This window comes from Prinia subflava, chromosome 1, assembly GCF_021018805.1.
Source record: "Prinia subflava isolate CZ2003 ecotype Zambia chromosome 1, Cam_Psub_1.2, whole genome shotgun sequence".
Classification (NCBI taxonomy): Eukaryota; Metazoa; Chordata; class Aves; order Passeriformes; family Cisticolidae; genus Prinia; species Prinia subflava.
Window position 1 is genome coordinate 134,365,537 of NC_086247.1, and position 22,631 is coordinate 134,388,167.

The following is a 22,631-nucleotide window of genomic DNA, read 5'->3' on the forward strand; positions in this document are numbered from 1 at the left end:
CAGGGATCTCAAGGAGACCAGAGGAATGACCATTCGGTCCCTGAGCGCAGCGGGTCCCACATTGAGGAGGAAGCTCGGGTCGAACCCATCAAGAAATCCCAGCACCGCTCTTCCTCCAGCCAGCACCACAACCATCGCAGTGGTGGCAGAGGCCTTCACAGGCAAGAAACTTTTGACTCAGAAACACAAGACAGCAGAGATTCAGCTTACGTAGAGCCAAAGGAGGACTACTCACATGAGCATGGTGAGCACTATGATTCTCACAGGGATCATAACCACAGAGACGAGTCCCACGGGATCAGTGAACACAGACACAGGGAGTCCCGGCACCGCTCGAAGGAGAGGGACCGCGAGCAGGACCACAATGAATGCAACAAACAGCGCAGCCGCCATAAATCGAGGGACCAATATTGTGACAAGGATGGGGAAGTGATCTCGAGAAAACGTAACGATGCAGGAGAGTGGAACAGGGATGTTTACATCCGTCAGTAACTTTTGCCTCTGGCAGTCTTGTGTTTCTTTGAAGTCTTGTAACAATGCCCCTTGAAAGTATCTTGGGTTCTTCTTTGCAGAACATATGGTATCCTTCTGTATGCTGATTTGTATTGCTGTTGCTTGCATAGCAATAGCATGAAATAGAATATTCATATACTTATTTTTTTGGTTAGTGCTATATGAATTAGTGTAGTACAACTGAAGGGTTCCTGATGTTGTACTATGACATTTTTCAAGCTGTTTTTGGTAGCTGCCACTTGAACAATATCTGTTGCCATCAAGGTGTTGTTAGTGTTTTTTAAAAAAAGGTACATTTGATGTTTAATAACGTCCCATGTATTCAGCAAGCCAGGATCAGCACATAAAAGAAATCTAAAACTTTTTGTCTGCTCTGATTTTTAATTTGTATGCACTTGGTTTGCATATTGTTTTAAGCACCACTCTGTTGCTTGTACCTCTGGTGGTCTCCGTATGAAGACAGAATTCAGTCTTGCCTTACACACAGGGGATCATGGAGTCAAAATCTATTTTCTATGTACTGGTACTGTGTACTGTATATACAGTTTATAAATGTTATTTCTGCAGACACCTTCGTACTATATAAGTTTGATCACACTGTTTTAGAGTCCTAATGCCAAGTCAGCAGATTTGCTTTTGAATTACTGGCAACTGGAACTAGCCTCACTTAGGAAATCTGTAACAGTGTTCAACCTAAATACTCTTTCTTCTGTAGCAGAAAGCTTATACTTATTGTAAATACGGATGAGTGCTTGAGATAAAGGGTGTAACTCTTATACCTTATGCTGTCCTTGCAAACCAAATTTTGCATTTAAAGTTACGGTAAAGATAATGAACTTACCACTATAAATTATTATTCTCTGTTCAGGTCACAATATTGCAATGGGCACAGCTTAGTTTTTGTTCTACTGTCAGTAAACAGAGCACACATGTTGGAGGTGTGTATGTGAGTGGGTGGGTGGTGGGGCGGCGTTCGTGTGTGTGTGTGCAGGTTAGGCAGCAAACTGTGAGAATCTACTGAAGAAAACAAAGGTTACTCAAAAGCTCAACAAGTCTATTTTTACATTCTGTCTCTTAATTTAAAAATCCAAATTGCATTCAGGGACTATGAGGGAATTATGAGGGAATTTACTGACCCAGGTAATTGGGAAAGCATAAATCTGCTGGCTCTTTGTTGAGACTTCAGGAGAGTAAAAACAGGCAAATGTTACTGTGAGTTTCACTGGAAATGTAAAATCTTTGTGTTTTAAAGTATTTGTTTTAGTAAGAAAAGTTTACACAGCTTGTGGAGAGTTATTTTGTTGGAAAATAAATTTTTGTAGCTTCTCCACTTTTTCTATACTTGCCAATTCTCTGCATTCCCACTCTGCAGCCAGCTCACTGCTTTTCCTTCACCAAAGCTGTTGTGCTGCTGATGAAATAGGAAAATAGAAAAATGACTGTGACTCTGTTAGGAGCTTTCTAGAGAAAATGCATTGAAATCAAAGGGAGTGAACACAGTTTGTTTTGCAGTGAACACCTGTTGCACTGGTAAGTGGGGGGGAAATCCATTATTATTTTTGACTCCAGGCTCCATACCCTTGCCTAGTGTAAAAGCTGTTCTGCATCACATGTAGTCTTTGTAGTACTTGTATGAATGAAATACTTTTTGTATTTCCCTGTAAATAGCACATTATATAAAAAGTGTAGTGTGATAATAATTAGTTTAGCTGGGAGTTATTTTTATTTATTTTTTCAGTTCTGGGAATATCAGCATTGCCTGATTTTGAATATCATTTTAGTGAAATGGATAAGATATATGGCAGGTGCATGCTTTCTCCAGTCTCTTAGCCCAGCATCCAAGAAACTCCCTTAAACATTCTCTGCCCTTCCTCTCTTACCCCGCTTCCTGATGCTTTATAAGCATTTTTACAACAACCTAAGAGTGGGAAATTCTGCTGTCAGTTATCTGGCCATTCCTCACAGTGCTGCTGACTGTTGTGGTTATTCAAGGCATGAACTTGTGGGGTACACAAGAAAAAAGGTTATTTTTCTAGAAATAAAATTCTCATCATTTTTCTAAACATCATTAAATGGCTTTGTAGAGGAAGGAAGAATAGGTAAGTAGATCTGTTGTATTACTAAATGGATATAGAAAAGTACATAAACTGGTTTTTGATACAAGGGAATTTTCAGGGTATCTGTAAAAAATGACATTAAAAGACTGTTTTTTGAATCATATCAGATGACATGTAAGTGGGAAGAAAGTGATATTGTCTTGCTCTGTATAGCTTGGCTTTAGCTAATTACCAGCTGCAGTAAATGGTGTTGCTCCCTGCAACTCCTGAGAGCTATGTCCTCTAAGAAGTGATTCCACTTCAGTACCTTGAATATTTTGTTCTTTTTGTGTTGGGTTTTTGTTTGGGTTTGGGGGTTTTTTGCTTTGTTTGTTTTTTGGGTTTTTTTTTTAATTTTGCTCCAGAGTGTTTATTTTTCAGCTTACTTAAAGTATTTTTTAAGGAATATTTGGCAGAATTTCAAAGCACTGAGTAGTATATGAAAACTATGGCATAGGTAGTTGTGTATAGACAAATAAATGAGGAAATAGCATAGTCCAAGCCCTAGGATTAAGTATGGCCTATATATTAATTCATGGAGTATAAACATCAAAAAAAAAAAAAAAAAAAAAAAAGACAAATCCAAATCCAACTGGTTCTAGAATCATGTTTTATATAGTGCTGCTATTTATGTATAGACAACATACTAACAAACACGTGTATTTCTTAGGCAGACTCACTGAATAGGTTTTATTAGCCTTGCTGAGATACTTGTTTTCAGTTTCTGTTTTAAGAGTGACAAATCATTTGTAATGTGAGCTTGTACTACATATATTGCACAATACCACCTGCCTGCTGAGCACTACTTTGAAAAGCACTTTAACAGAGTTATGTCAGTAAGAAGCTTTAAAAATACTCCAAATGGAGGACATATCAAAGATTATTGTGATGAAATGTCTTTGCAAAGTTTTGCCAATAGGAAGTTTAATATTATTGGTTGCATTAGGGTACTAATGAGTTCATATTTCTGTACCTGATTTCAGGGATTTTGAATATGAGAAATGGTAGAGGTCCCAGTGAGCTCCAGAGTCTTATGGATGTGTGGTACAAAACAACCTGTAAAAATTCCATTCAAATGAACTAAAAAGATAATAAAACCAGTGAAACAGAAGGAAAGGGAGAAAGATAAATTAGCTGAGTGATATGTAAGCCTGGGCAGCTCAACTCTGTATTTTTCTAAAGAGTTTCAGGAAGGAATGGGATGCATTGCAAAATCTGCATGTATATCTTAGATGTTAAACTTATTTTTGTGTGTTTTTTCAAATGACTATTCATCAGTGCTGAGTAGTTTTAGTCTATCCTTTAGCAGTTGTCTAGTGTCACACAGATGTCATGGAAGGAAGAATTCTCTCCCACAGGGACTGGAAGGAGGTGACAGTAGAAGTCTCCAGACCTGCTAAGGGACAGGACAGTTGGGAGGAATAAGCAATCAGGTTTGTGCACAAAAGCAGTATCCTCACGAGTTATGAGCTGAAACAAACTATTTTTTACTAAATTGATACATAAATTACTGCCTAGAATTTAAAGGATTCTTCTAGAATGCTCATGAATTCATATGCTGTGTCTGGCATCAGGAGTTCCGAATTTGAAGAGAGTTCCATAATTTTGCTTCTCAAGGAATAAAATTAAATACATGGTTTTCCCTAAGGCTCTGGACCTATTTATTGAAGATCACTTTTAAAGCCACAGAGTTTCAGTGGAGCACCCCTTTTCACAGAAATCTGTATACCCTTAGCCTATAGCCTTTATTATAAAGGGAGGATAAGGAAATGAAATTCCACTCACTGAACCCTGAAGAAAGGGAGAGGCCCATTTTTACTTCTCCCTGCATACCTGGTTACTCATCCTATACACACAGTTCCTGCCCAGGTCTAATACACTGCCCCTTAATACTCTGTCTTTTATGAATCTGTTAACGATTATCATTTTTAAGCTCTGTAGTTTTGAAAGGTCATGCTCACCTTCTGTGACACCTGCGAAGATTTTAATGGGGTCCATAATCATTCCCTCATCTGGAATGAAGTGAGTGGTCTGATTGCTTTTAATCAATGTCTGTTCAAAGGAAAAACACTGGTGTAAACCACCTCCTGTGTTTGTTAGTTACCAAAGTCTCTTCAAAATTTATTTTGATTTGTGGTTACATTTGACCTCTGATTGCTTTAAAACATCAGGCTGAAAGCTGTTTTCCAAATGTTTTTGACTTTAGTTCTATTTCATCCATAAAAATTGAGCACATTGCAAAAAACTTGATTACAAAGTCTAAACAGAGAAATTATTTTTCATAGTGTAATATAACATTTCTGGTGTACATTTACTTATATTTATTACTTTATTGCAGATCTTCCACCAAAATCTTAGTTCCTCTATCATCTGTAAAATATGTGATTGCCATTTTTACTGTGAATGTTTTTAATCAGATGTTATTCAATCAATTTTATTGCTTGGCAATTTGTCTGTAATTTATTTCCCCCCTTTTATATAACGAACTATTACATATGAGCTTACAGTAGTTTTATAGACAGTTTCTTTTTATAACTTACCACCCTAGAACTGTATTCCTACGCAGCCCCAGAAAAGGTTTGTATCAGATATAATCGAGATTTAGAAGAACCTGCTTACTCATCCATATTCTAATTTCTTTTATTCTTGCCACTTCTATCTATCATGCATACCTACTCTGCAATGAATTCTAGCAGTTAAAAATTGGATTTTCTCATAAACTTTTTATTGAACGTGAACAATCAAACAGAAAACCAAGGTTCTTTATATTTTGAACTACCCACTCTGAAGTCATTTCTTGATTGATCACCTTCACCAGCCCATTCCTTAAACAGCATATGAAATCCTGTGATCCAAAAATTGGTGCATTTCATGGCACTGAAACAAGAAAAAGCTGTATCATGATTTCATAATATATGAGGCTGCCTATTTTAGTATCTTTATACTGACCAAGACAGATATTTAGATTTGGCACTATTACTAATCACTATTTCTGCAAATAGAGAAAACTACTTTTCAGACTTTCTTAACGACAGGATCCTATTGCATGCCTAATCTATTTTGTAGGTTTAATCTTTCATTATAACAACAATAACTTTTTAAATTTAATATATAAATATCTCATCTATATATATAAAATATATATAAATATATTCCATTGTGCTTCAGCATTAACTGGTGAAGGACAATGACTCAAAGTGTAAAGATTATCAAGAAAGTAATCGTAAGAAATGTTTAAAATATATATACACCATCCATCAGAATTGTGTCAGTGAGGAAGTATTCCTACCACTTCTAGTTAAAGTCACAGTAAGACTGGAAAAGGAGAGAAGGGCATCCATCCAGCTTTAGTGATCCAACTCAGCCACGCCTGTAAGTGAGAGAAAGGACGCTGGCTCCTTCAAGGGATGGAGCATCCTCACTGAGTCTGTTCTGCCCTGCCTGAGGACAAGTCCCTCATGACCTACAGAGACAGGGCCCTCGGGAAACAGCAGAGGCCAATCCCTTCAAAATGCTGAGTGCTCTTCCAAGGCCAGCAGCTGCCTTTTGCAGGAACAACCCCAATACCTAAAGCTCACAGATCGGTCATTTTTTTCAGGTGAAGGCTGCTCTGCAAGTACACTGGAATTAACTACAAGTTAGTTACATTGTCTCCCCACCCCCAAGAAACTTCTCCAATAGCATCAAGTGAGGTCACCTCCTTAAAAAGCCTATCATCCAAAATGAAAAAAGGAGGGAGAAGTCTCAACAAATATTCCACTAAAATTTCAGCAATCTTAATTCTTTCAAATTCAGCATTGCACAAATCCTGCTACTGAAACTGGAGGTAAAGTTCCTTACTTTATATGAAGACACAAACTTCAGTAAATAGTTTATGTGTGCTGATTAATGTTTACAAAATTTCTATATTCTGCAAAAAAGAAAATGCTTTTTTACTAGCACTGAGTTAAAGATTTCAACATGTTCTTACAATAAAAAAGATAAATTCCTTTTGTTCCCAAGTAATTATTTTCACCATATTTAGACTAGAAAGATTATAGTATGTACTTTCATGACTCTAAATAGGGTATCTCACCTACTACTGATGAAACAAAGTTACTTTAAATCTTCCTTAGACATGCTGGATTTAATGGCAAGGAATGACCAACAGAAGTAGAGAAGTAGTAAACAATAATTCCATTTTCCTATCCTGCTAGGATAGGCCTTACAGAGGATGTACTAGTCAACCTTGGCAGGACAGAAGAAACACTTGTTTTTTATTCAAGAGCAGTAGAAAACACACAATATCAAAATATTTATGGAAAATAACAGTAAACAACCAGACTACCGAGAAAGAGAATTGTATTGATTGTTTTGATTGCAAGCAAATACTAAAAGCACTTCTGACAGGAGAAAGACAAATGATAAAAGAAATATTGCTCTTTTTAATCAAACCAAATAGTTATATGTGAAAAGACAGATGTTTTTGCAGATAATGCTTTTTAAAACTGGAAATTGATGAGAGGAAAACACCATACACACACAAATGTCAGTTTCTGTTTTTCCACTGTCACTAGCTTTCCTTCTAATTTTAGTGCTATTGCCAGTTCCAGCAGGACTGAGAATACTGTTCAAACTGGAACTGAAGCAGAATTTTCAAATACATTTAACTTCTTTAAGAAATCTAGATTATTTAAAATTTGAGCAATGTACTAAGGCAGTTTTCATTAGCATGCTTCCCCAGTTTCAATTTTCATATGATTTTAGCTGGTGATGCTTTCTAACCAATAAAGAGTTAATATCCTTAGTTGTTTGAAAGGTGATTTGCAACATTTCAGATGGTATTATGCATTGTTTTCTGTCTTCTGATATATTAATCATAACTGTAGCCCCTTCTGTTACAAATGTTTGATTTTAAAACTGTCACTTGTCAGCCAGTCCAATAGGCTATTTCAGAACCAATACAGTTTATGCATGGGAAGTTTGATGTTGAAACAATATTTATTTACATTCCCAGAGTGAGATGGTTTAATATATTCATGCTGCTATAAAAGACATGCTACAAAGCCTAATCGTATTTTGTGTATATACTATGTGTACAGAGAATCTTGCTTGTATTAAAATAAAAGAGAAATGAGGTTCTAAGTATCAATTTATAAAACAGTTCTTTGTAAAATATTGCAGTGTTTTGAGAAGCACTATTTAAGGAAACTACTTATAGGTAAACCCCCACAGAAACTGCCCTTTCCAAAATTGATTGTAATAGTCCCTGTCTATTTTATTTGTTTGCATTTCGTAAAGCAGCTTCCATCCCCTCCTACGCTTGTCGGAGCAGACAAGGGGAAACCAGAGCCGACAGCAGTACGAGTGAACACAGTTATCATTCAGGCACTGACCTGCTGGAAATACAAAAGCAGAGGGGACTTACAAATGATCCTGCCCTTCCCCCAGCCAAGACTTTTCTGCTGCAACCTGTGGCTCTTTCCCATCAGAACAGCTGGCGGATTTCAGTGCTGCCATGGCAACCCTGCCGTCAGCCCGTTGGCTTGGTAACGTTGCAGCAGGAAGAAAGGCACCGCACGTCCGAACTGTTCTTAGACTCACTGAGGTGTTTTTGCAGGTTGCATTCCCAAATCCTTACTTGCTGTTCAGTTTAATAAATTTTGCAATGAAAAATCCTATACAGTCCTTATTTGCCAATGAAATCAGGTCATCTTCTCTGGAATCTTGCAAAGAATTAATATCCATTCCTTGCAATGTCACAGCAGACGGATCAAATCTCTGCAGCAGCTTCAACTGATCAAGTGATAGCCCAGCTCCCTTCATGCCTTCTCCTCCAATGTGAGGTTCCTGTTCAAGTAACAAAGAAAAGCAAATTACTGCATCTCTAAAGTTCTTAAATGCCCTAAATGTATTCTGCTAAGGATATGCAGAGCTACTGAACAATTAATACGGAGAAGCTATGCTTGTACCATTCACACCAGAGGATTCAGAAGTAATGTGGCTTCTTTTCTTGCCTTCATCTGGCCAATATCATATAAACACATATACAAGATTTATACAAGACATATACAAGTATTTTGAGGAGGTGGTGATGCCCCTCATCCACTTTGCCTCAGTAGCTTAGAGCACTTGTTGAGGGTAAGAGCACAATGATTCATCCCTCCAAGGCTGAAACATCCCAAGGAAGCTGTTACCAGTCTAAAGGGTTCAGGTTGCCACTTCTAAATGATGCAGCATTTCTGTGTACTGATTTAATAGCTATGAGTTAAGTCAAAAATAGAGAGTACTTAGCCCATTACCAGCATCAGTAATAGCAGCAGAATCCCAGAGATAGCTAGGTTGGAAAAGACCTTGCAGATCATCACGTCCAGCCTATGGCCTAACACCACCTTGTCCCCTGTACCCTGGCCCCAACTGCAACCCCGTCTTCCCTTACACACCCGCAGGGACCGTGACTGCAGCACCTCCCTGCGCAGCCCATTCCAACCTCAACCACCCTTTTGGAGAACAGCTTCTCCTAATGGCCACCATAAAATACTGGGATTCTTCACAGTAAAACAACAACTGCAGAGACTAAAAGCCCCAGTCCAGAACATTTTACTGCCTGAAGAGGCATCATTTTGGCAGATGATGCAGCAGAAAAATCTAACTTTGAATTTTTTAGTCATGTAATAAGACTAACAGGTAAATGGGACTACTGTCACATGTGCATGTCTATGAGGCAAAGAAAAAAAGAAAAAATTAATTTTCAAGAGATGACATTTGGCTTCAAAATTCTGGAGAGGAGAAGGACTTAAAATCCAAGCCCTTTTCTTAATATTTCTTATGAATAGCCTTGACTGCTTCTTATTTAATACCCTAATTCCTGGAAAAATTTAATTCTTAGCTGGATTGTTCTTTCAATGCATTCAGTAAGGAGATAGAACAAAGTGTGCAAAAGCTGGCACTGCAATATCAAAAATAGATCTCCTTTGTCAATCTAGTCTAATGTAGTCCATAATGCAGCCTACAGCAGTGTTTTTTCAGCCATCACACACTGCTAGCACATGAGCTCACCCAGTCAGCACATGATGCCAGTTAGCTGCTTAACCACGAACTGCACGCTGGAGAGCTGGGCAGCCAAGGGCTTGCACACTATTCCTCCTCTCCCTCAGCAGCATTTCAAAGCTTTCCAGGTAAACGACAAACAGAGGTGTCTATTGCAAACTGAGAGAAAAGTAACCTACAAAGGGAGACAAGGGCAGTGACTTGATGTAACAGAAGGAAGTAAAGGTAAAGTCTAGGGAAAACAGTATTCCACAGGTTCAAGTAACTTGCTTAAAAGCAGACCAGTGTCTTCCTCTACCTTTTCATTTTTCCTTCCAGTTAAGTTACTGCATTTAAGCTGATCCACATTACCTCCTGTGTAAACTCCTAATAGAAGTCTGCACAAAGGAGCAGCTGCCATGTGGTAACCTCCACCTACAAGAATGACTGTGGCTCCATCTCCTGTTTTTTCCTTGCCCACATTACCCAGCGTGCTTCCAGGATCTGTTGCCAAACTGAGGAAGTGGGAAACAGTGGACTGGATAAAAAAGAAGGTGTCCACTGAGACTAGGAAATATGGGAAATAAATACAGAAAGGAACATGAGGTAAGTAGACCCTAGACTCTTGTTTCATGTTCATTGGAAAAGATCACCTTAGTTTACACTAGTAGGGAAATGGTTATATTATAAATCATATGTGGGTAAACAGTTCAGTGTCATCTAATTTAAAATATACATAAAATATTAATTTTTACAGATACGGCATTTGTGTGTGAAAAACAGTGCTTTATTCAAGACTGATATCACTGGTTAGAGAAAGTCTATATAGCAAGACTTAATCTTGCATTTGAGTTAATAAGGCTTGTGTTTTGCCTTGTCATTCTATCAAGAAGAATTTTGAACGCTGTTAGGTTAAATGTATAATCTCAGTTGAAATGCCTGGAACTGAAAAATTCTTAGTGAATGGATGGTGAGAATACAGACAGAAGAACACCCCATACAGAGCTTTGATGAAGAGCTTCAGTTCTGTTAGATCTTTACCAGCCATCACATTAGTTTCTCATTCTACAGCTATTGTATATATAGTTTTCATTTCAGTTAAACATTTATCTAAGCTTTTTAAGACAGGTACAAGTCATCACAGAATGTATAAGCTAAACAGTTGCCAGAGCTAGACTTTTCCTCAAAGCCATGATGATAAACAACTACCCAGCACATCTCATCATCAAAGAGGAACTGGGACACGTGTGGTCTGATGAGAAACCCCCCTGAAGTACTGGTAAAGGTAACAGATATTTCTGAATTGTATGAACTGTAGCTAGTACAGATAGAAAATTCTATTATCTCCCTATATGTTCCCTCCTTCCAGACATCGTAATGGTAGACACTGACTCCAAAAAAGACAAGGTACATTCTTGGGACAGTGAGCCTGAAACATTTTTTTTCCATCATTCATTTTAAATAAATCAAAAATAGCTCCCATACATACAAAATCCTCTTTCTTTGAAACACAAATTTATTTTCATTTATGTCTCATACTTTATATGCAAGACTTCATTATTTCAGCGGCATTTAAAAAAAAAAAATTCTCCTGTGAATGTGCAAAAGAAGAGAATAAAATATATGTATTAAAGAAATTGCAAAAGAAATTTTAACCTGTCTGATCTATCTTTCATCCCTGTTGTGTTTTAAAAGACTGTTGTACAGATCAAAAAAACCCCACAATATACAGTGGGAAACTACTTAATGATGCCTAGATAAAGCTCAATTAAGCACAAAAGCAGACTTTAAAAAAGCCTCAGAAATCTTTCTGTTATTTCGATCCACAGCAGTTAAAATAATCCATGGTGAAAAGAAGATTTATTGATAGTAAATATACCTTGTAACTCTACAGTTCCAAAATAAGCTCACTAGATTGTGTGAAGTACCCTGAAAATACCTGTGGATGAAGCTGGAGGCATGGAAAAGTTTTCAGGGCCCAAGCAACTTGCTCCTCATTTTCAGAAAGTGTAATTGTACATGTACTATATACTAAAACACCTCCTGGCTTCAGTAACTTCACTGCCTGCAGGGAGAAATAAACAGTATTTCAGCTTATTTTTAAATTTAAAATTTTTATATTAAGCAACATTAACTAATAATCCATGCACCTAGAATATTAAAACTGAACACTTAATTAACCTCAAACAATTAAGACACTAATTCTCAGGGAATACAGCAAAGGATATCATGGATTAGAAAGATTCTTCTTTCCAAATAAGCCTTATAGCTCATGCAGTTTATTAATGTCACTGAGATGATTCACCTTGTAAGATCTGTTATTTGGACAGCTCTGCATACCCCAGACAGATTAGATCTGTTTTCACCACCTGCTGCCAACCATGGATACACAATACTTATGTCAGTTATATTGGATGTCAACTGTTTCCATGTATTTGGCATGGAAGCTGTATCTATGCTGCTTTTCAAGCTGTCATTCACTCTGAATGTGTATCATTCAGATTTTGACAAGTTTCATCTTATCCTTCAGCATCAGCCCAAGCACACTCCTCAGCACGTTCCTAAGTCACCTGCTCTGTGACTTAGACCCTTATGATTATTATAATGTAAAACTGATGAAACTGAGGGAATTAAAAAAGCAAAAGGTTTTTATTTACTATGGATTACAGATGCCTTTCCACGCTCCAATGAATTGGCTTCACATAGCAACAGATCTGGAGGAGCTGAGAGGTTAACAGGACCCTAACAGTTCCTGGCTGCTGAAAAAGCAGGGAAAAGGAGGCATCATTTCTTGGCTAAGTTTTATGCTGCAAAAGCATTTACGTTCAATTTAGCTTATCTACTCAATGTTTAACACATACCACAGTGAAAAGCTTGCGCTGCAGTGGCTGGTATGAGGTCACCTCCTTTAAAGTTGAGGAATAAGCCATGTTTGGTCTCTGTCCCATCCCACTACACGGAGCATCAAGAAGAATTCGATCAAATGACTCTGGTAGGAATGGAGGTCCTTCTGTAAAAAGCAGTTAGTAATGTCAAATGTGGCTGCTTCCTGCCTTGAGGCTTCACTGTAGGCAAGGAGAATCTGTTACTGCTTCCTTGACAAAAGACACTTATGTGCTATAGACAGTGTCTGCAAAACTAGTCCCAGCTAGAGACAAGTCTCAGCCCTGCTAGCAGTAGTTTTCATCTCCCAGAAAATGAAACAGTTGAAGTACCGTGAGCTCAAAAACCCTCTAGGAAATATATTTTTTAACTTACTTCAGTAATTTGAAAGTAAAATGTAACAGTAAACAAAACAGTTGAAATACGATTGGTCAGAGGAGCCACACTTAGCTCAAAAGTGTGCAAATCTTTACTGAGACAAACCTGTAGTTAACTGAGACTGCCTTGTAATAAATGAACTGTCTATACAATAACTATTTCTTGTGATGCATGCATAGCTAAGTAAAATAAAGCACTTCATAACATGAACTACTGCAAGTTCTATGTGTGAGACAGGCTGCCTCCATGGCAGAACAATTCCATAAGAAAGGATTGTGAAGAGAAGAACCATTTCTGAACCAACCTGGATGACAGTGTGTATTTTCTGTATGCAGAGCCTTTAGTCTGTACCCCAAGAAGTTTCTATCAACAGCCCAGAAGTTTCCATCTCCTCAGTGCTAGGGAGATTGGCTCAGCATCACCAGGTACTACTGCTGCCAAACTTGTATTATCACACTACTGCTACCTAGCTTGTTCCTGCACTACAAAATGGGTCTCTCTGGTTTATCTGCCTCTGATCCATTACTAAAATGTTCAAAATATGCCATGTGTTACTTGCAGGGTTGTACAGAAAAGCCTTCATTATCTCTCAGTATTACAGCTTGCTTTTGTTCATCTATGTAATTGCTACTTGCCACCTACAATATTTGATATTCATAAAAAGACTCTTAAGAAAGTACCTTTGTTCCTCCAAAGCAGGAATAACTGCAATGCATAGGGACAAAGGAGGTGAATTATGTAATCTGATTCCTACTTAGGCTAACCAGTGACTGAGATAAAATAGACTGAGAAAGAACAGCATACTTTGCACAACAAACTAAAAATAATCAAGGCAGCAGATACCATTTAAATCATTCCATCATGGGAACAGGACCAATATCATAACTGCATCACTTCAGAAAAGCAAATGAAATTACTTAAAATAATACACTGTGCTTGTATATAACTTTCCCCTGAACAGCTGAACAAACATCAATGAACTAAACCTTGCAGCACTCCTGGGAGTTAGGTATTAATAACCCCATTTTACTGATGAGGATTATGAGGCAGAACATGAAGCAAGCCTGCAAAAATAACTTTTTTCTCTGACTAGCTCAGGAAATTCCCAGTATGGGGTTAAATGTGATCATGAAAGAAACTTTAAGGCTTCTTCAGTCTTTGATATTATCTGGGAAAGGAATGCATTTCCTTTGAGAATATTAGGTTGTGACAAGGACAGATAATCTGACTTTTGTATTTGCTTCATAGAGAAGCTGATAATCACAAAGGAGTGGAAAATAAAAGTGCAGTCACGGTGCTAAAGCAACTTAGTTATCTGCCAAGATTTCAAGGACTTATAAATTTATGACAAGTTTAATACTGTTTGTGCAAAACATTATTGTTCTATTCTAAAAGCTACTACTACCCAAATTACTTTACCTTGTTTATCGTCTCCCTTCTCAACTGAAAGGGCCTTTGTTCCATCATAGCAAAAGGCCTTAATGCAATTCAACTGTAGCAGTTCAGCATTATGCTTGATTTTCTTGACTTTGTTAGCTGTCTTGTCCATGGCTATTACTTCACCCTGAAAAAAATCCCAAAGTTTTCATCAAAGCATAGGGGTTAAATGGATGTTTCTGATTTCCTTTCCACAACCCTGGGCAGAGTAATAAATAAAGCATAGTCTTTATTTATTACAGTCTTCTACAGAATCATTTTATTCTTAAATCCATGCTCCTGCAGTCCTTGTTCCCACATGTTTTCCACAACAGCCACGTTAGTCTGAAGCTGTGCACATTCCCACTGCTTGGCACTGTCATTCTAAGGGATGCTGAAATATCTGACTTCTGCTGAGTGGTTTTGTTGTTTCTTTCTTTTTGTTTGTTTTGAACTGCTTAACTGGGCACTAAGATAAAAATTTAATCATTTGAAAGACTGTAAAATAGGTCAACAGGTTTTAAATTTGTACGGCTAGGGTAGGAAATATGAGCACACTACAACTCAATGCTGAAGAAATGAGGCCCACAGCCAGGTCTCTGACTTGCTCAGACTCACAACAATATTGGAATATTCACTGGAATACTTGCAGTGCTTGCCACTCAGGTTACTTTGGGAAATAGTGTAAATACTAGAATAAATTTATAGGTGAGGGGAGAGAAATCACAATTACACATGATTCCTTTTATGTAAAAATAAGATTTCTTTTCCCTCCCCGAAAACAAATCAAAAAAGACACACATCACTACCTGCTACATGAAATCTGTGAACACAAAGGAAAGTAAACAGTAGCAACAGTAAAATTCAGAACAGAACAACCCAACAACCAAAAACTTGTACTAGACTTGCTATAGAAAGTTCAATATGCTGAGAAAATAACAACTTATTTCTATAAGCTCTCTAGAGGCTTCTAGAAAGATAACATGACTAAGACAGTTTAAGAAGTAAAAAAAAATCGGTAAAGGTAAGTTGTTATCTGTATGTCATGTTAGGCAATATGTAGATCTAGGACTGAGAGGTAAGAATGGATTCAGGTTGTGTGAACAGTGTCCAGTCTTCATCTACTGTGAGTCAATCACCTCCTACAGGCGCACTCAGGAACCACCTGCCACTGCTGGTCCCCTAACACACTCACCCTATTTCTCAGGGACACTGAGACCTGCTGTGCTTCAAAGTGTTCTCTGCTTCAAGAACAGAGGATTTGCTGCACATCTCTGCACGCTGCAGAGACAGAATTGACAGAATCACAGAATGGTTTGGGTTGGATTTGCTGCACATCTCTGCATGCTGCAGAGACAGAATTGACAGAATCACAGAATGGTTTGGGTTGGATTTGCTGCACATCTCTGCACGCTGCAGAGACAGAATTGACAGAATCACAGAATGGTTTGGGTTGGATTTGCTGCACATCTCTGCACGCTGCAGAGACAGAATTGACAGAATCACAGAATGGTTTGGGTTGGATTTGCTGCACATCTCTGCATGCTGCAGAGACAGAATTGACAGAATCACAGAATGGTTTGGGTTGGATTTGCTGCACATCTCTGCACGCTGCAGAGACAGAATTGACAGAATCACAGAATGGTGTGGGTTGGAAGGCATCTTCAGGATCATCTCGTCCAACCCACGTGCCATGGACAGGGACACCTCCCACCAGACCAGGCTGCTCAGAGCCTCATCCAAGCTGGCCTTGAACACTGCCAGGAATGGGCTATTCAGAGCTTCTCTGGTCTTTTCTCCAAGGAAAAACAACAACCTGGAAGACAACTCTTCTCCATTTGGCCCATGACAGCCACTGCCAGCACAACTACTTAAAAGTCATCTGGAAAAAACAATTGTCTAGACTGGGATGCAGATAATAATAAATTCTCAAGCTTTAACTATTCCTGATTCTGATCTAAGAGCTCTTAACATCACAGAGTAATTTTACATCTCGGTTATATCATTTAAAAACAATATAGTAATGTTTACAATTATATCACAAAAAAGTAAGAATGATTTAAAGTATTCTGAAATGTTAATGGTTTAATATGCTATCTATGAAAAATTAATATGGAAAATCTGTGAATGGAATATAAAATCCAAAAAGAAGTGCTTTTTTCCATATCTTTATCTACCATATCTTAAATTAAAATTATATACTCCAAAAATGAAAATCAAGTGAGATAAATATTCAATATCTGTATTCTTAATCTTTACCACTTCAGCTGCAGGTAAGCACAATCAAAATATGTAAAGTGACTAAGGAAAAAGCAGTTCTGCAAAGTTACACAAAATATAGATACACAGATGAAAAAAAGTATAGATGTAAATGAATCCATGACATAAATAAATGATTTGCAGACTTCCTTTATTTATCACACTGAAATTCTTTACCAGAAACTTTATAAATGTGTATAATAAATGTCTAATGACTGTCAAATGCATTTTTAATGCCTTCTGCCATACTGAGGGAAGAAAACTCCTCCACAGACAAACCATCACCGAACTGAATGCCTTTTCTCAGTATATTCATACCATTACATGCTGTGCCTTCACATTCATGCACAGGCAACTGTCAGAGCACTGCATAATGTAACTGCAAGGCTTCTAAACAATCTGATACATTCTAACACTAATAACCCTATTTCAACAAAAATAATAAAGCCTTACAAAATTTTAGAGGAAATATTACATGCTTTTCCCCTCTGCTAGAGAAGAGTAATCTGCCTTTCTGTATTTCACTGCGCACATAACATTTTAATGTAATCCTGTATCTAAGGATTACATTCTTATTTTATTACAGCCTCCTTTCCTTTGTCTTTCTCTATTTTTTTGTTTCTTCTCATTTTATTACTTTTACATGAGACAGTTTTGGATTTGTGACATTCTACCATACAATGACATATTCAGACTAGAAATCCAGCCTAAAATCCTATCTTTACACAGAATTGATAATTTTTACTAAGAAAAATCCTAATCAGATTAGGAACTTTTTCGTAAATTTTTGTAGAGAGTTGTGTGTTTCTTTGGCACACAGTAGTAACCCCTGATTTTTATGCATCTCAGTTTCATGAATCCAGCATATTCTTGCATCTTGTGTTCTTGCCTCGCATGTGAAAAATTCTATGATTAAAAACAATTCAATAACATTTTAAAAATGAAATTAAACATATTTCAACTGTCAATCTGTAGCAAATAAGGTTTTAAAGCTGATAGTATTTGATAAAGACTGTCTATTGCCCATTTCAGCAGCTCTTACATGTAGCAAAATTCACTGGTAAGTAAATTGTCAAAATATTAATTGTGTGCTGCTGTAAATTATCTGTGCATTCTAACACTTTAGTGAAGAGAGCTGTACAAATGAATGGCAGGCAGACTTTCTTCCTTAGAATATGCCAAATTACTTCTCTTACCTGGTCATGCATTAATGTTGCTAGATGGGTTGTTTTTCCTCCAGGTGCAGCACACATATCCAAAATTTTCTCTCCTGGTTGAGGGTTTAAAATATGGCTCACAACTACAGAAGGTAAATTCTATCATAAAAACAAATATGGGAGAATTCAAACTTTATACCCTGCATCAACTCCTTTATTAACGAACGGCAAACGCATTTAAAAAATAATTCATTCAGCAGTGAAGATACCTATGATATTGCTGTCAGATCTTTACCAGAAGATGAACTATTTGTATTGTATGTAATACAGTTTACATCAGAAGTCTCCCGTGGTTTGTTTTTTATTTAAAGCTATGTCTGAGTGTCTATGACTGAAGTTTAAGAGCTCATGACTGAGGAGACTACAGTGCCAAAAGTCCAAATAAAATAATACTGGCACAGAGCAGAGCAGCTCTGTTTATTAGAAATATTTTATATTTACCTGTTTACTGGAACATTTACTGTATTAACATATTGGTGCAGCCATAGAACAGTAAGATCAAAACACAGAAGTCTAAGCCTGTTGCATTAAAGTAGCAAGAAGTTAAACTGTGCTATTAATTGTATAAACAGAACAGCTGCAATGAAGAGAAATAATGGGCAATAATTGTGCACAGTACTGCACCTTAGACAATATGGAAATACCTCCTTCTCAGTTCAACACAAAGGTCTAAAAACCTTTTAAAGTTGTCTGTAATACTTAAATAACAGCTTCAAGTGAACCTAATAATTGGAGATTTTCCTGATTATCTACAGAATGATGTACCTTGAAAGGGGCTCATATTCAGAGTTCATAGGCAGATTCCAAAAACTAATAGTTCTATGCAGAGTATCTGTGCCAGAGGAATTGCCATGTTTTTAAGTGAGTATCTCTTACGTTGCTTTGAAATCCCTTATCATATCTCAGACACAGTATGATTAAACCACCTACATGTAGATACTGACTTTATTTTAAATGTTTTCTGTTCCTCACATCCAAAGACTGAATTAGGTGCTACAATGCACAAGGAGTGTGGAGGCCATGAATGTGTGCTAAGAGAATATTCATTATTCTGTAAATAGTACAGATTTTTGGTTTTGGAACAAACATACCTGTAAAAACAAATGACTAGGGAGCACATTGTCAAATGAAGGACTAAGGTAGACTGGCTCTATCATTCTTATACCCAGCCCTCTGAAAAACATGAAAAAAAATTCAAATACTCAGTTTCGTACATTTTAACAGTAGTCACTTAAAATCAATATGCTTACGAATAGCAAATTAAACAACAATCTTACAAAAATGAAAGAACAACCAAGAAAAAGGTCTATGATTTTGTAATGGGATATTCTTCAAAATGACATCATTAAGCTGAGTAATCATGGAAAAAAAATGCATTACATTATAAATTAGAACAATCTGTAAAATTCCATAAAGCAAATTTCTAGTACTGTACACAGGATAAACCCAGATGTAATCCCAGCCTTGATACTGTAAAGCAATGCATAAAAGCAGACCTAAACAGGGCACTGGCATGTGATTTCCTACTTAGATTTTTCTCCATTTCCTAAATTCCTGCAGAAATCCTATATGAAACGCCTTGCAGGAACATTGATTTGCCTGCAAAGCTACGTTTTGAAATCAGAAGTCACCCAGAAGTTTTAAATACAGATGAAATTCTGATGCAGACTTAATTGTTAAACCCATCTACTGGGAAATGGGTAACAATAAAGAGAAAGCCATGAAAAAGCAACGCTGAGTCTGCAAACAAAAGATTACGAAAGAGAACAAGTATTACCTGGCATATGTACTGGACAGTCCAACAAGAAGGAAGGATATGAGAAAGCAAACTTGCAGACACCAGATTTGAAGTTACACAGTGCTGTTCTATGTCACCAACTCAACAGGTACATCCTACCACTACTTCTACTATATTTAGGCTCTCATAACTCAGAAATTCTCTGGCAATATGCTTTTTTTTTCACTAGAACTTTTGTAGTTTGTTCTCACGAAGTAAAGTCTTGGTCATTATTTGACGTCCATGGTCTTTTAAATTACTTCTTATGTGTGTTTTAGGTGACATGAGAGGAATAAACCATATGTTTCAAAAAACAAAACAGAAAAGTAATCTTGAAATAGGTAACTACTTTGGCAAATGTTAGCAATATTTTTTTTTGGTAATATTAGATAGTAATGTTCTATCCTTTGTCCCACCAAAAGATAAAGGCCCTACAGATATTTTTAAAAGGTCAAGAAATTGTCAAGGCTGCACTTCTGTTCCAGCCAAAGAGGGAAGTAACACAACACAATTTACCAAAATGCAATTTTGCCAGAGTGAGAACATTTGTCGTTGTGCTTGATATTACTGAACTGAATAAACATAAATTATTAAAAGATTCCCACTTATTTCCTCCTACCTCTCAAGTAAATTGGTATCTGGATCCCACTATGAAACTAATGGCTTCCCAAAAAATACTGGAAATCCCAACATGTAAAGCCATCTTGTGACTTCACATAGGGTACAAAATAATTCAAAGTGTTTTCCCATCTTCTTCCTTCCCTTCGCAAATTTTTATATGCAGCTTGCAATTACTACAGACTTACTTCAGTGGGCCACTTGAACTGAAGATTTCACTGCGGCTGAGTTCTGAAATCCCATTTCCAAGAAAAACTTTGACTCCATTGAATTCTTTGGCTCCTCTCTTGCATTTCCCTTCAATATCTGAATACACTGACACCAGATCTCCAGCTTTCACAACTGCACAAAGAAAAATGGAAAGCCTGAAACCACTATGACATTAAGCAAAACAGTAGTGACCAAGTTAAGTTTGGATCTTCAGTAGACTACCTACTTCAGCTCTTCTACCATACCAAACTTCCCACTTTCTAAATGTAATCAAAGATCAACTGATACAAAGCTTTAAAGTTTTACACAGTGAATGACAGCTACCAAATGTCTGGAGATACAAAGACACCAAGCTGCAAGTCAGGCACTGTGTCTTGTTTCTAAGAGGCTACACTGCACTTCATTTATTTTATCAAGGCAGGGTCACCCATAAGTATTAAGCACACTCCTCAGGATCCAGTCCTCCATGCGTGCTCCAGGCACACAAGTACATGAAACAACACTGCTCACCCTTACTGAACAGACAGGAGTGTTAAATTTATCTAATGACCTCTCAATAGGTACCTAGAACACAGCTACCGCTGCTTGTTCTCTACTTATTGCTTTGACACAAGTAATTATATATTCATTCTGCTCTGGCTCTCTTCCCTTTAAGGGAACTGTGGTTCTCAATAATCCTCTTAGAGAGTTTGATATCTCTAATAAAACCCACCAGATCAGTAAAGTATGTAAATATACACCAAACTCTAGAAGTGTCATCCTACAGACTTAAAAACTTTCTGAGTTAGAAAAAAAAGATAAAAAAGGGATGGTTTAGGTGATTTTACACAATAGTGAACAAGCACTATGTGTTGACTGGCTGAAAAATATGCTTGAAATAAAGGCCTCTTCTGATAGCAATAAAAAAACTTCTAAAATTGCATTTCTGAGGTGACTGACAGGCTGGAGGAACAAGAAGATACAACAAGACTAACAGCACTTCAGCTTCACAAGAATTCTTGGAATTCTATTAGAAAATCCTTTTTTCCTTTTTCAAGTGGCCCTCATGCCACATGCCTTGAAATTCTTAAATTGTTAATATTTGTTGGGTAGCCATTGAAAATATATTTTTTACACTACTTCTTTTTACACAATGTGGCACAACACGTGACTGCTCAGTATTAATGTCTGCTTAAACTTCACTGAACAAAAACCTGCAGCAATTTAACTCTTCCATCAATCTATCAATGTTTTTTGCAGTATTCAAACATATATCATTTTATTTCACTCCCTGCTGACAATCATCCTTTCAAAATACACCAGTCCTGCATAGAGTTCTTAAGCTTTCTGTAGATTATACCAGCACTCCATAAACCTAAAGGTTGGAGTTTGATTAGTTAAATTAAGGTCAAAGCCCCCTGATCATTAGTTTACCCTCATCTGGATTCCAAGTTCAGTGATTCAATATGTGTTCTTGCTGTACTATTTTTTTCCCTAGTTAGACCATCTGTGCTTAATACAGCCTTATTATATCTGGCATCAAGTGGGTAGTGTGCCCTTTTATTTTATTTTCTTATCTACAATTCCCCTGAAGTGTTCCATAAGTTTTATAGTATCTTTATTTTCTTTGAATTGATGTTACATGCATAATTACACGCAGCAATTATGATAAATCACTAGCTGACTCAAAGAAGGATTTGAATATTTATGGGGCTGTCTAAATAAGCAGTTTCAACAACTGCTATGCCAATATACTTATTTCATTATCAAGCCCTAGAATGACAAACATTCCTGTTGAGTGAATTGGACTTAAGCACATGCTTAAACTTCTTGAAGGTTTTTTCCTGAAAGGAGATGAAGTGACTTGATAAATGCTTTTCTGACTCGTTTTGTTTAATAATAAGAATCAAGATGATCACTAGATCTCATCACAATAGAATAATAAGGTGAATCATCCAAAATTACACTGGTTTTACATAAAGTTAATTTGACATTTAAATAACAGAAATAGGTTGCTGAACAAAAAGCATGCATATGTAGATTTTTTATCTTATCTCACAGGCATTGATGCATAATTTCCATTTCTAAGAGTATGACATGAAAACTGAAGGTTCTTCTCATCAATGAAAAAAAGATTTTTACTACATCTCTCTTACATAAACAATATCAAATGAATTGCCATTAGATTAGAAAAAGGAAAACCTGGGGGTTTTTAGATTTGTAACTTAAAATCTACAAAATCATGAAGGTAAGTGGCTTTGTGACTGAGGGAAGAAA

General features: G+C 36.9%; 2 protein-coding genes across 20 annotated transcripts in view; one reads left to right on the top strand and one right to left on the bottom strand.

The window, feature by feature from the left end:
- Window positions 1-8,264, top strand: part of CACNB2 (calcium voltage-gated channel auxiliary subunit beta 2) — a 247,575-nt gene extending 239,311 nt beyond the window's left edge. For 4 of the 10 annotated variants that reach the window (XM_063413356.1, XM_063413330.1, XM_063413321.1 and 1 more), the window contains one exon: window positions 1-8,264. In XM_063413356.1, the coding sequence (XP_063269426.1) occupies window positions 1-492 (492 nt within the window). In that variant the 3' untranslated portion in view covers window positions 493-8,264. The other 6 variants (XM_063413311.1, XM_063413337.1, XM_063413394.1 and 3 more) reach the window with 4 other exon arrangements.
- The window catches only part of NSUN6 (NOP2/Sun RNA methyltransferase 6), a 21,880-nt gene continuing 6,086 nt past the window's right edge, over window positions 6,838-22,631 (bottom strand). For all 10 annotated transcript variants that reach the window (XM_063413467.1, XM_063413425.1, XM_063413458.1 and 7 more), the window contains 7 exons: window positions 20,354-20,507; window positions 18,862-18,943; window positions 17,750-17,869; window positions 14,298-14,442; window positions 12,479-12,627; window positions 11,557-11,682; window positions 6,838-8,438 (listed from right to left, as the gene is read on the bottom strand). In XM_063413467.1, coding sequence (XP_063269537.1) covers window positions 8,226-8,438; window positions 11,557-11,682; window positions 12,479-12,627; window positions 14,298-14,442; window positions 17,750-17,869; window positions 18,862-18,943; window positions 20,354-20,507 — 989 coding nt within the window. In that variant the 3' untranslated portion in view covers window positions 6,838-8,225. The remainder of the gene's footprint in view (window positions 8,439-11,556; window positions 11,683-12,478; window positions 12,628-14,297; window positions 14,443-17,749; window positions 17,870-18,861; window positions 18,944-20,353; window positions 20,508-22,631) is intronic.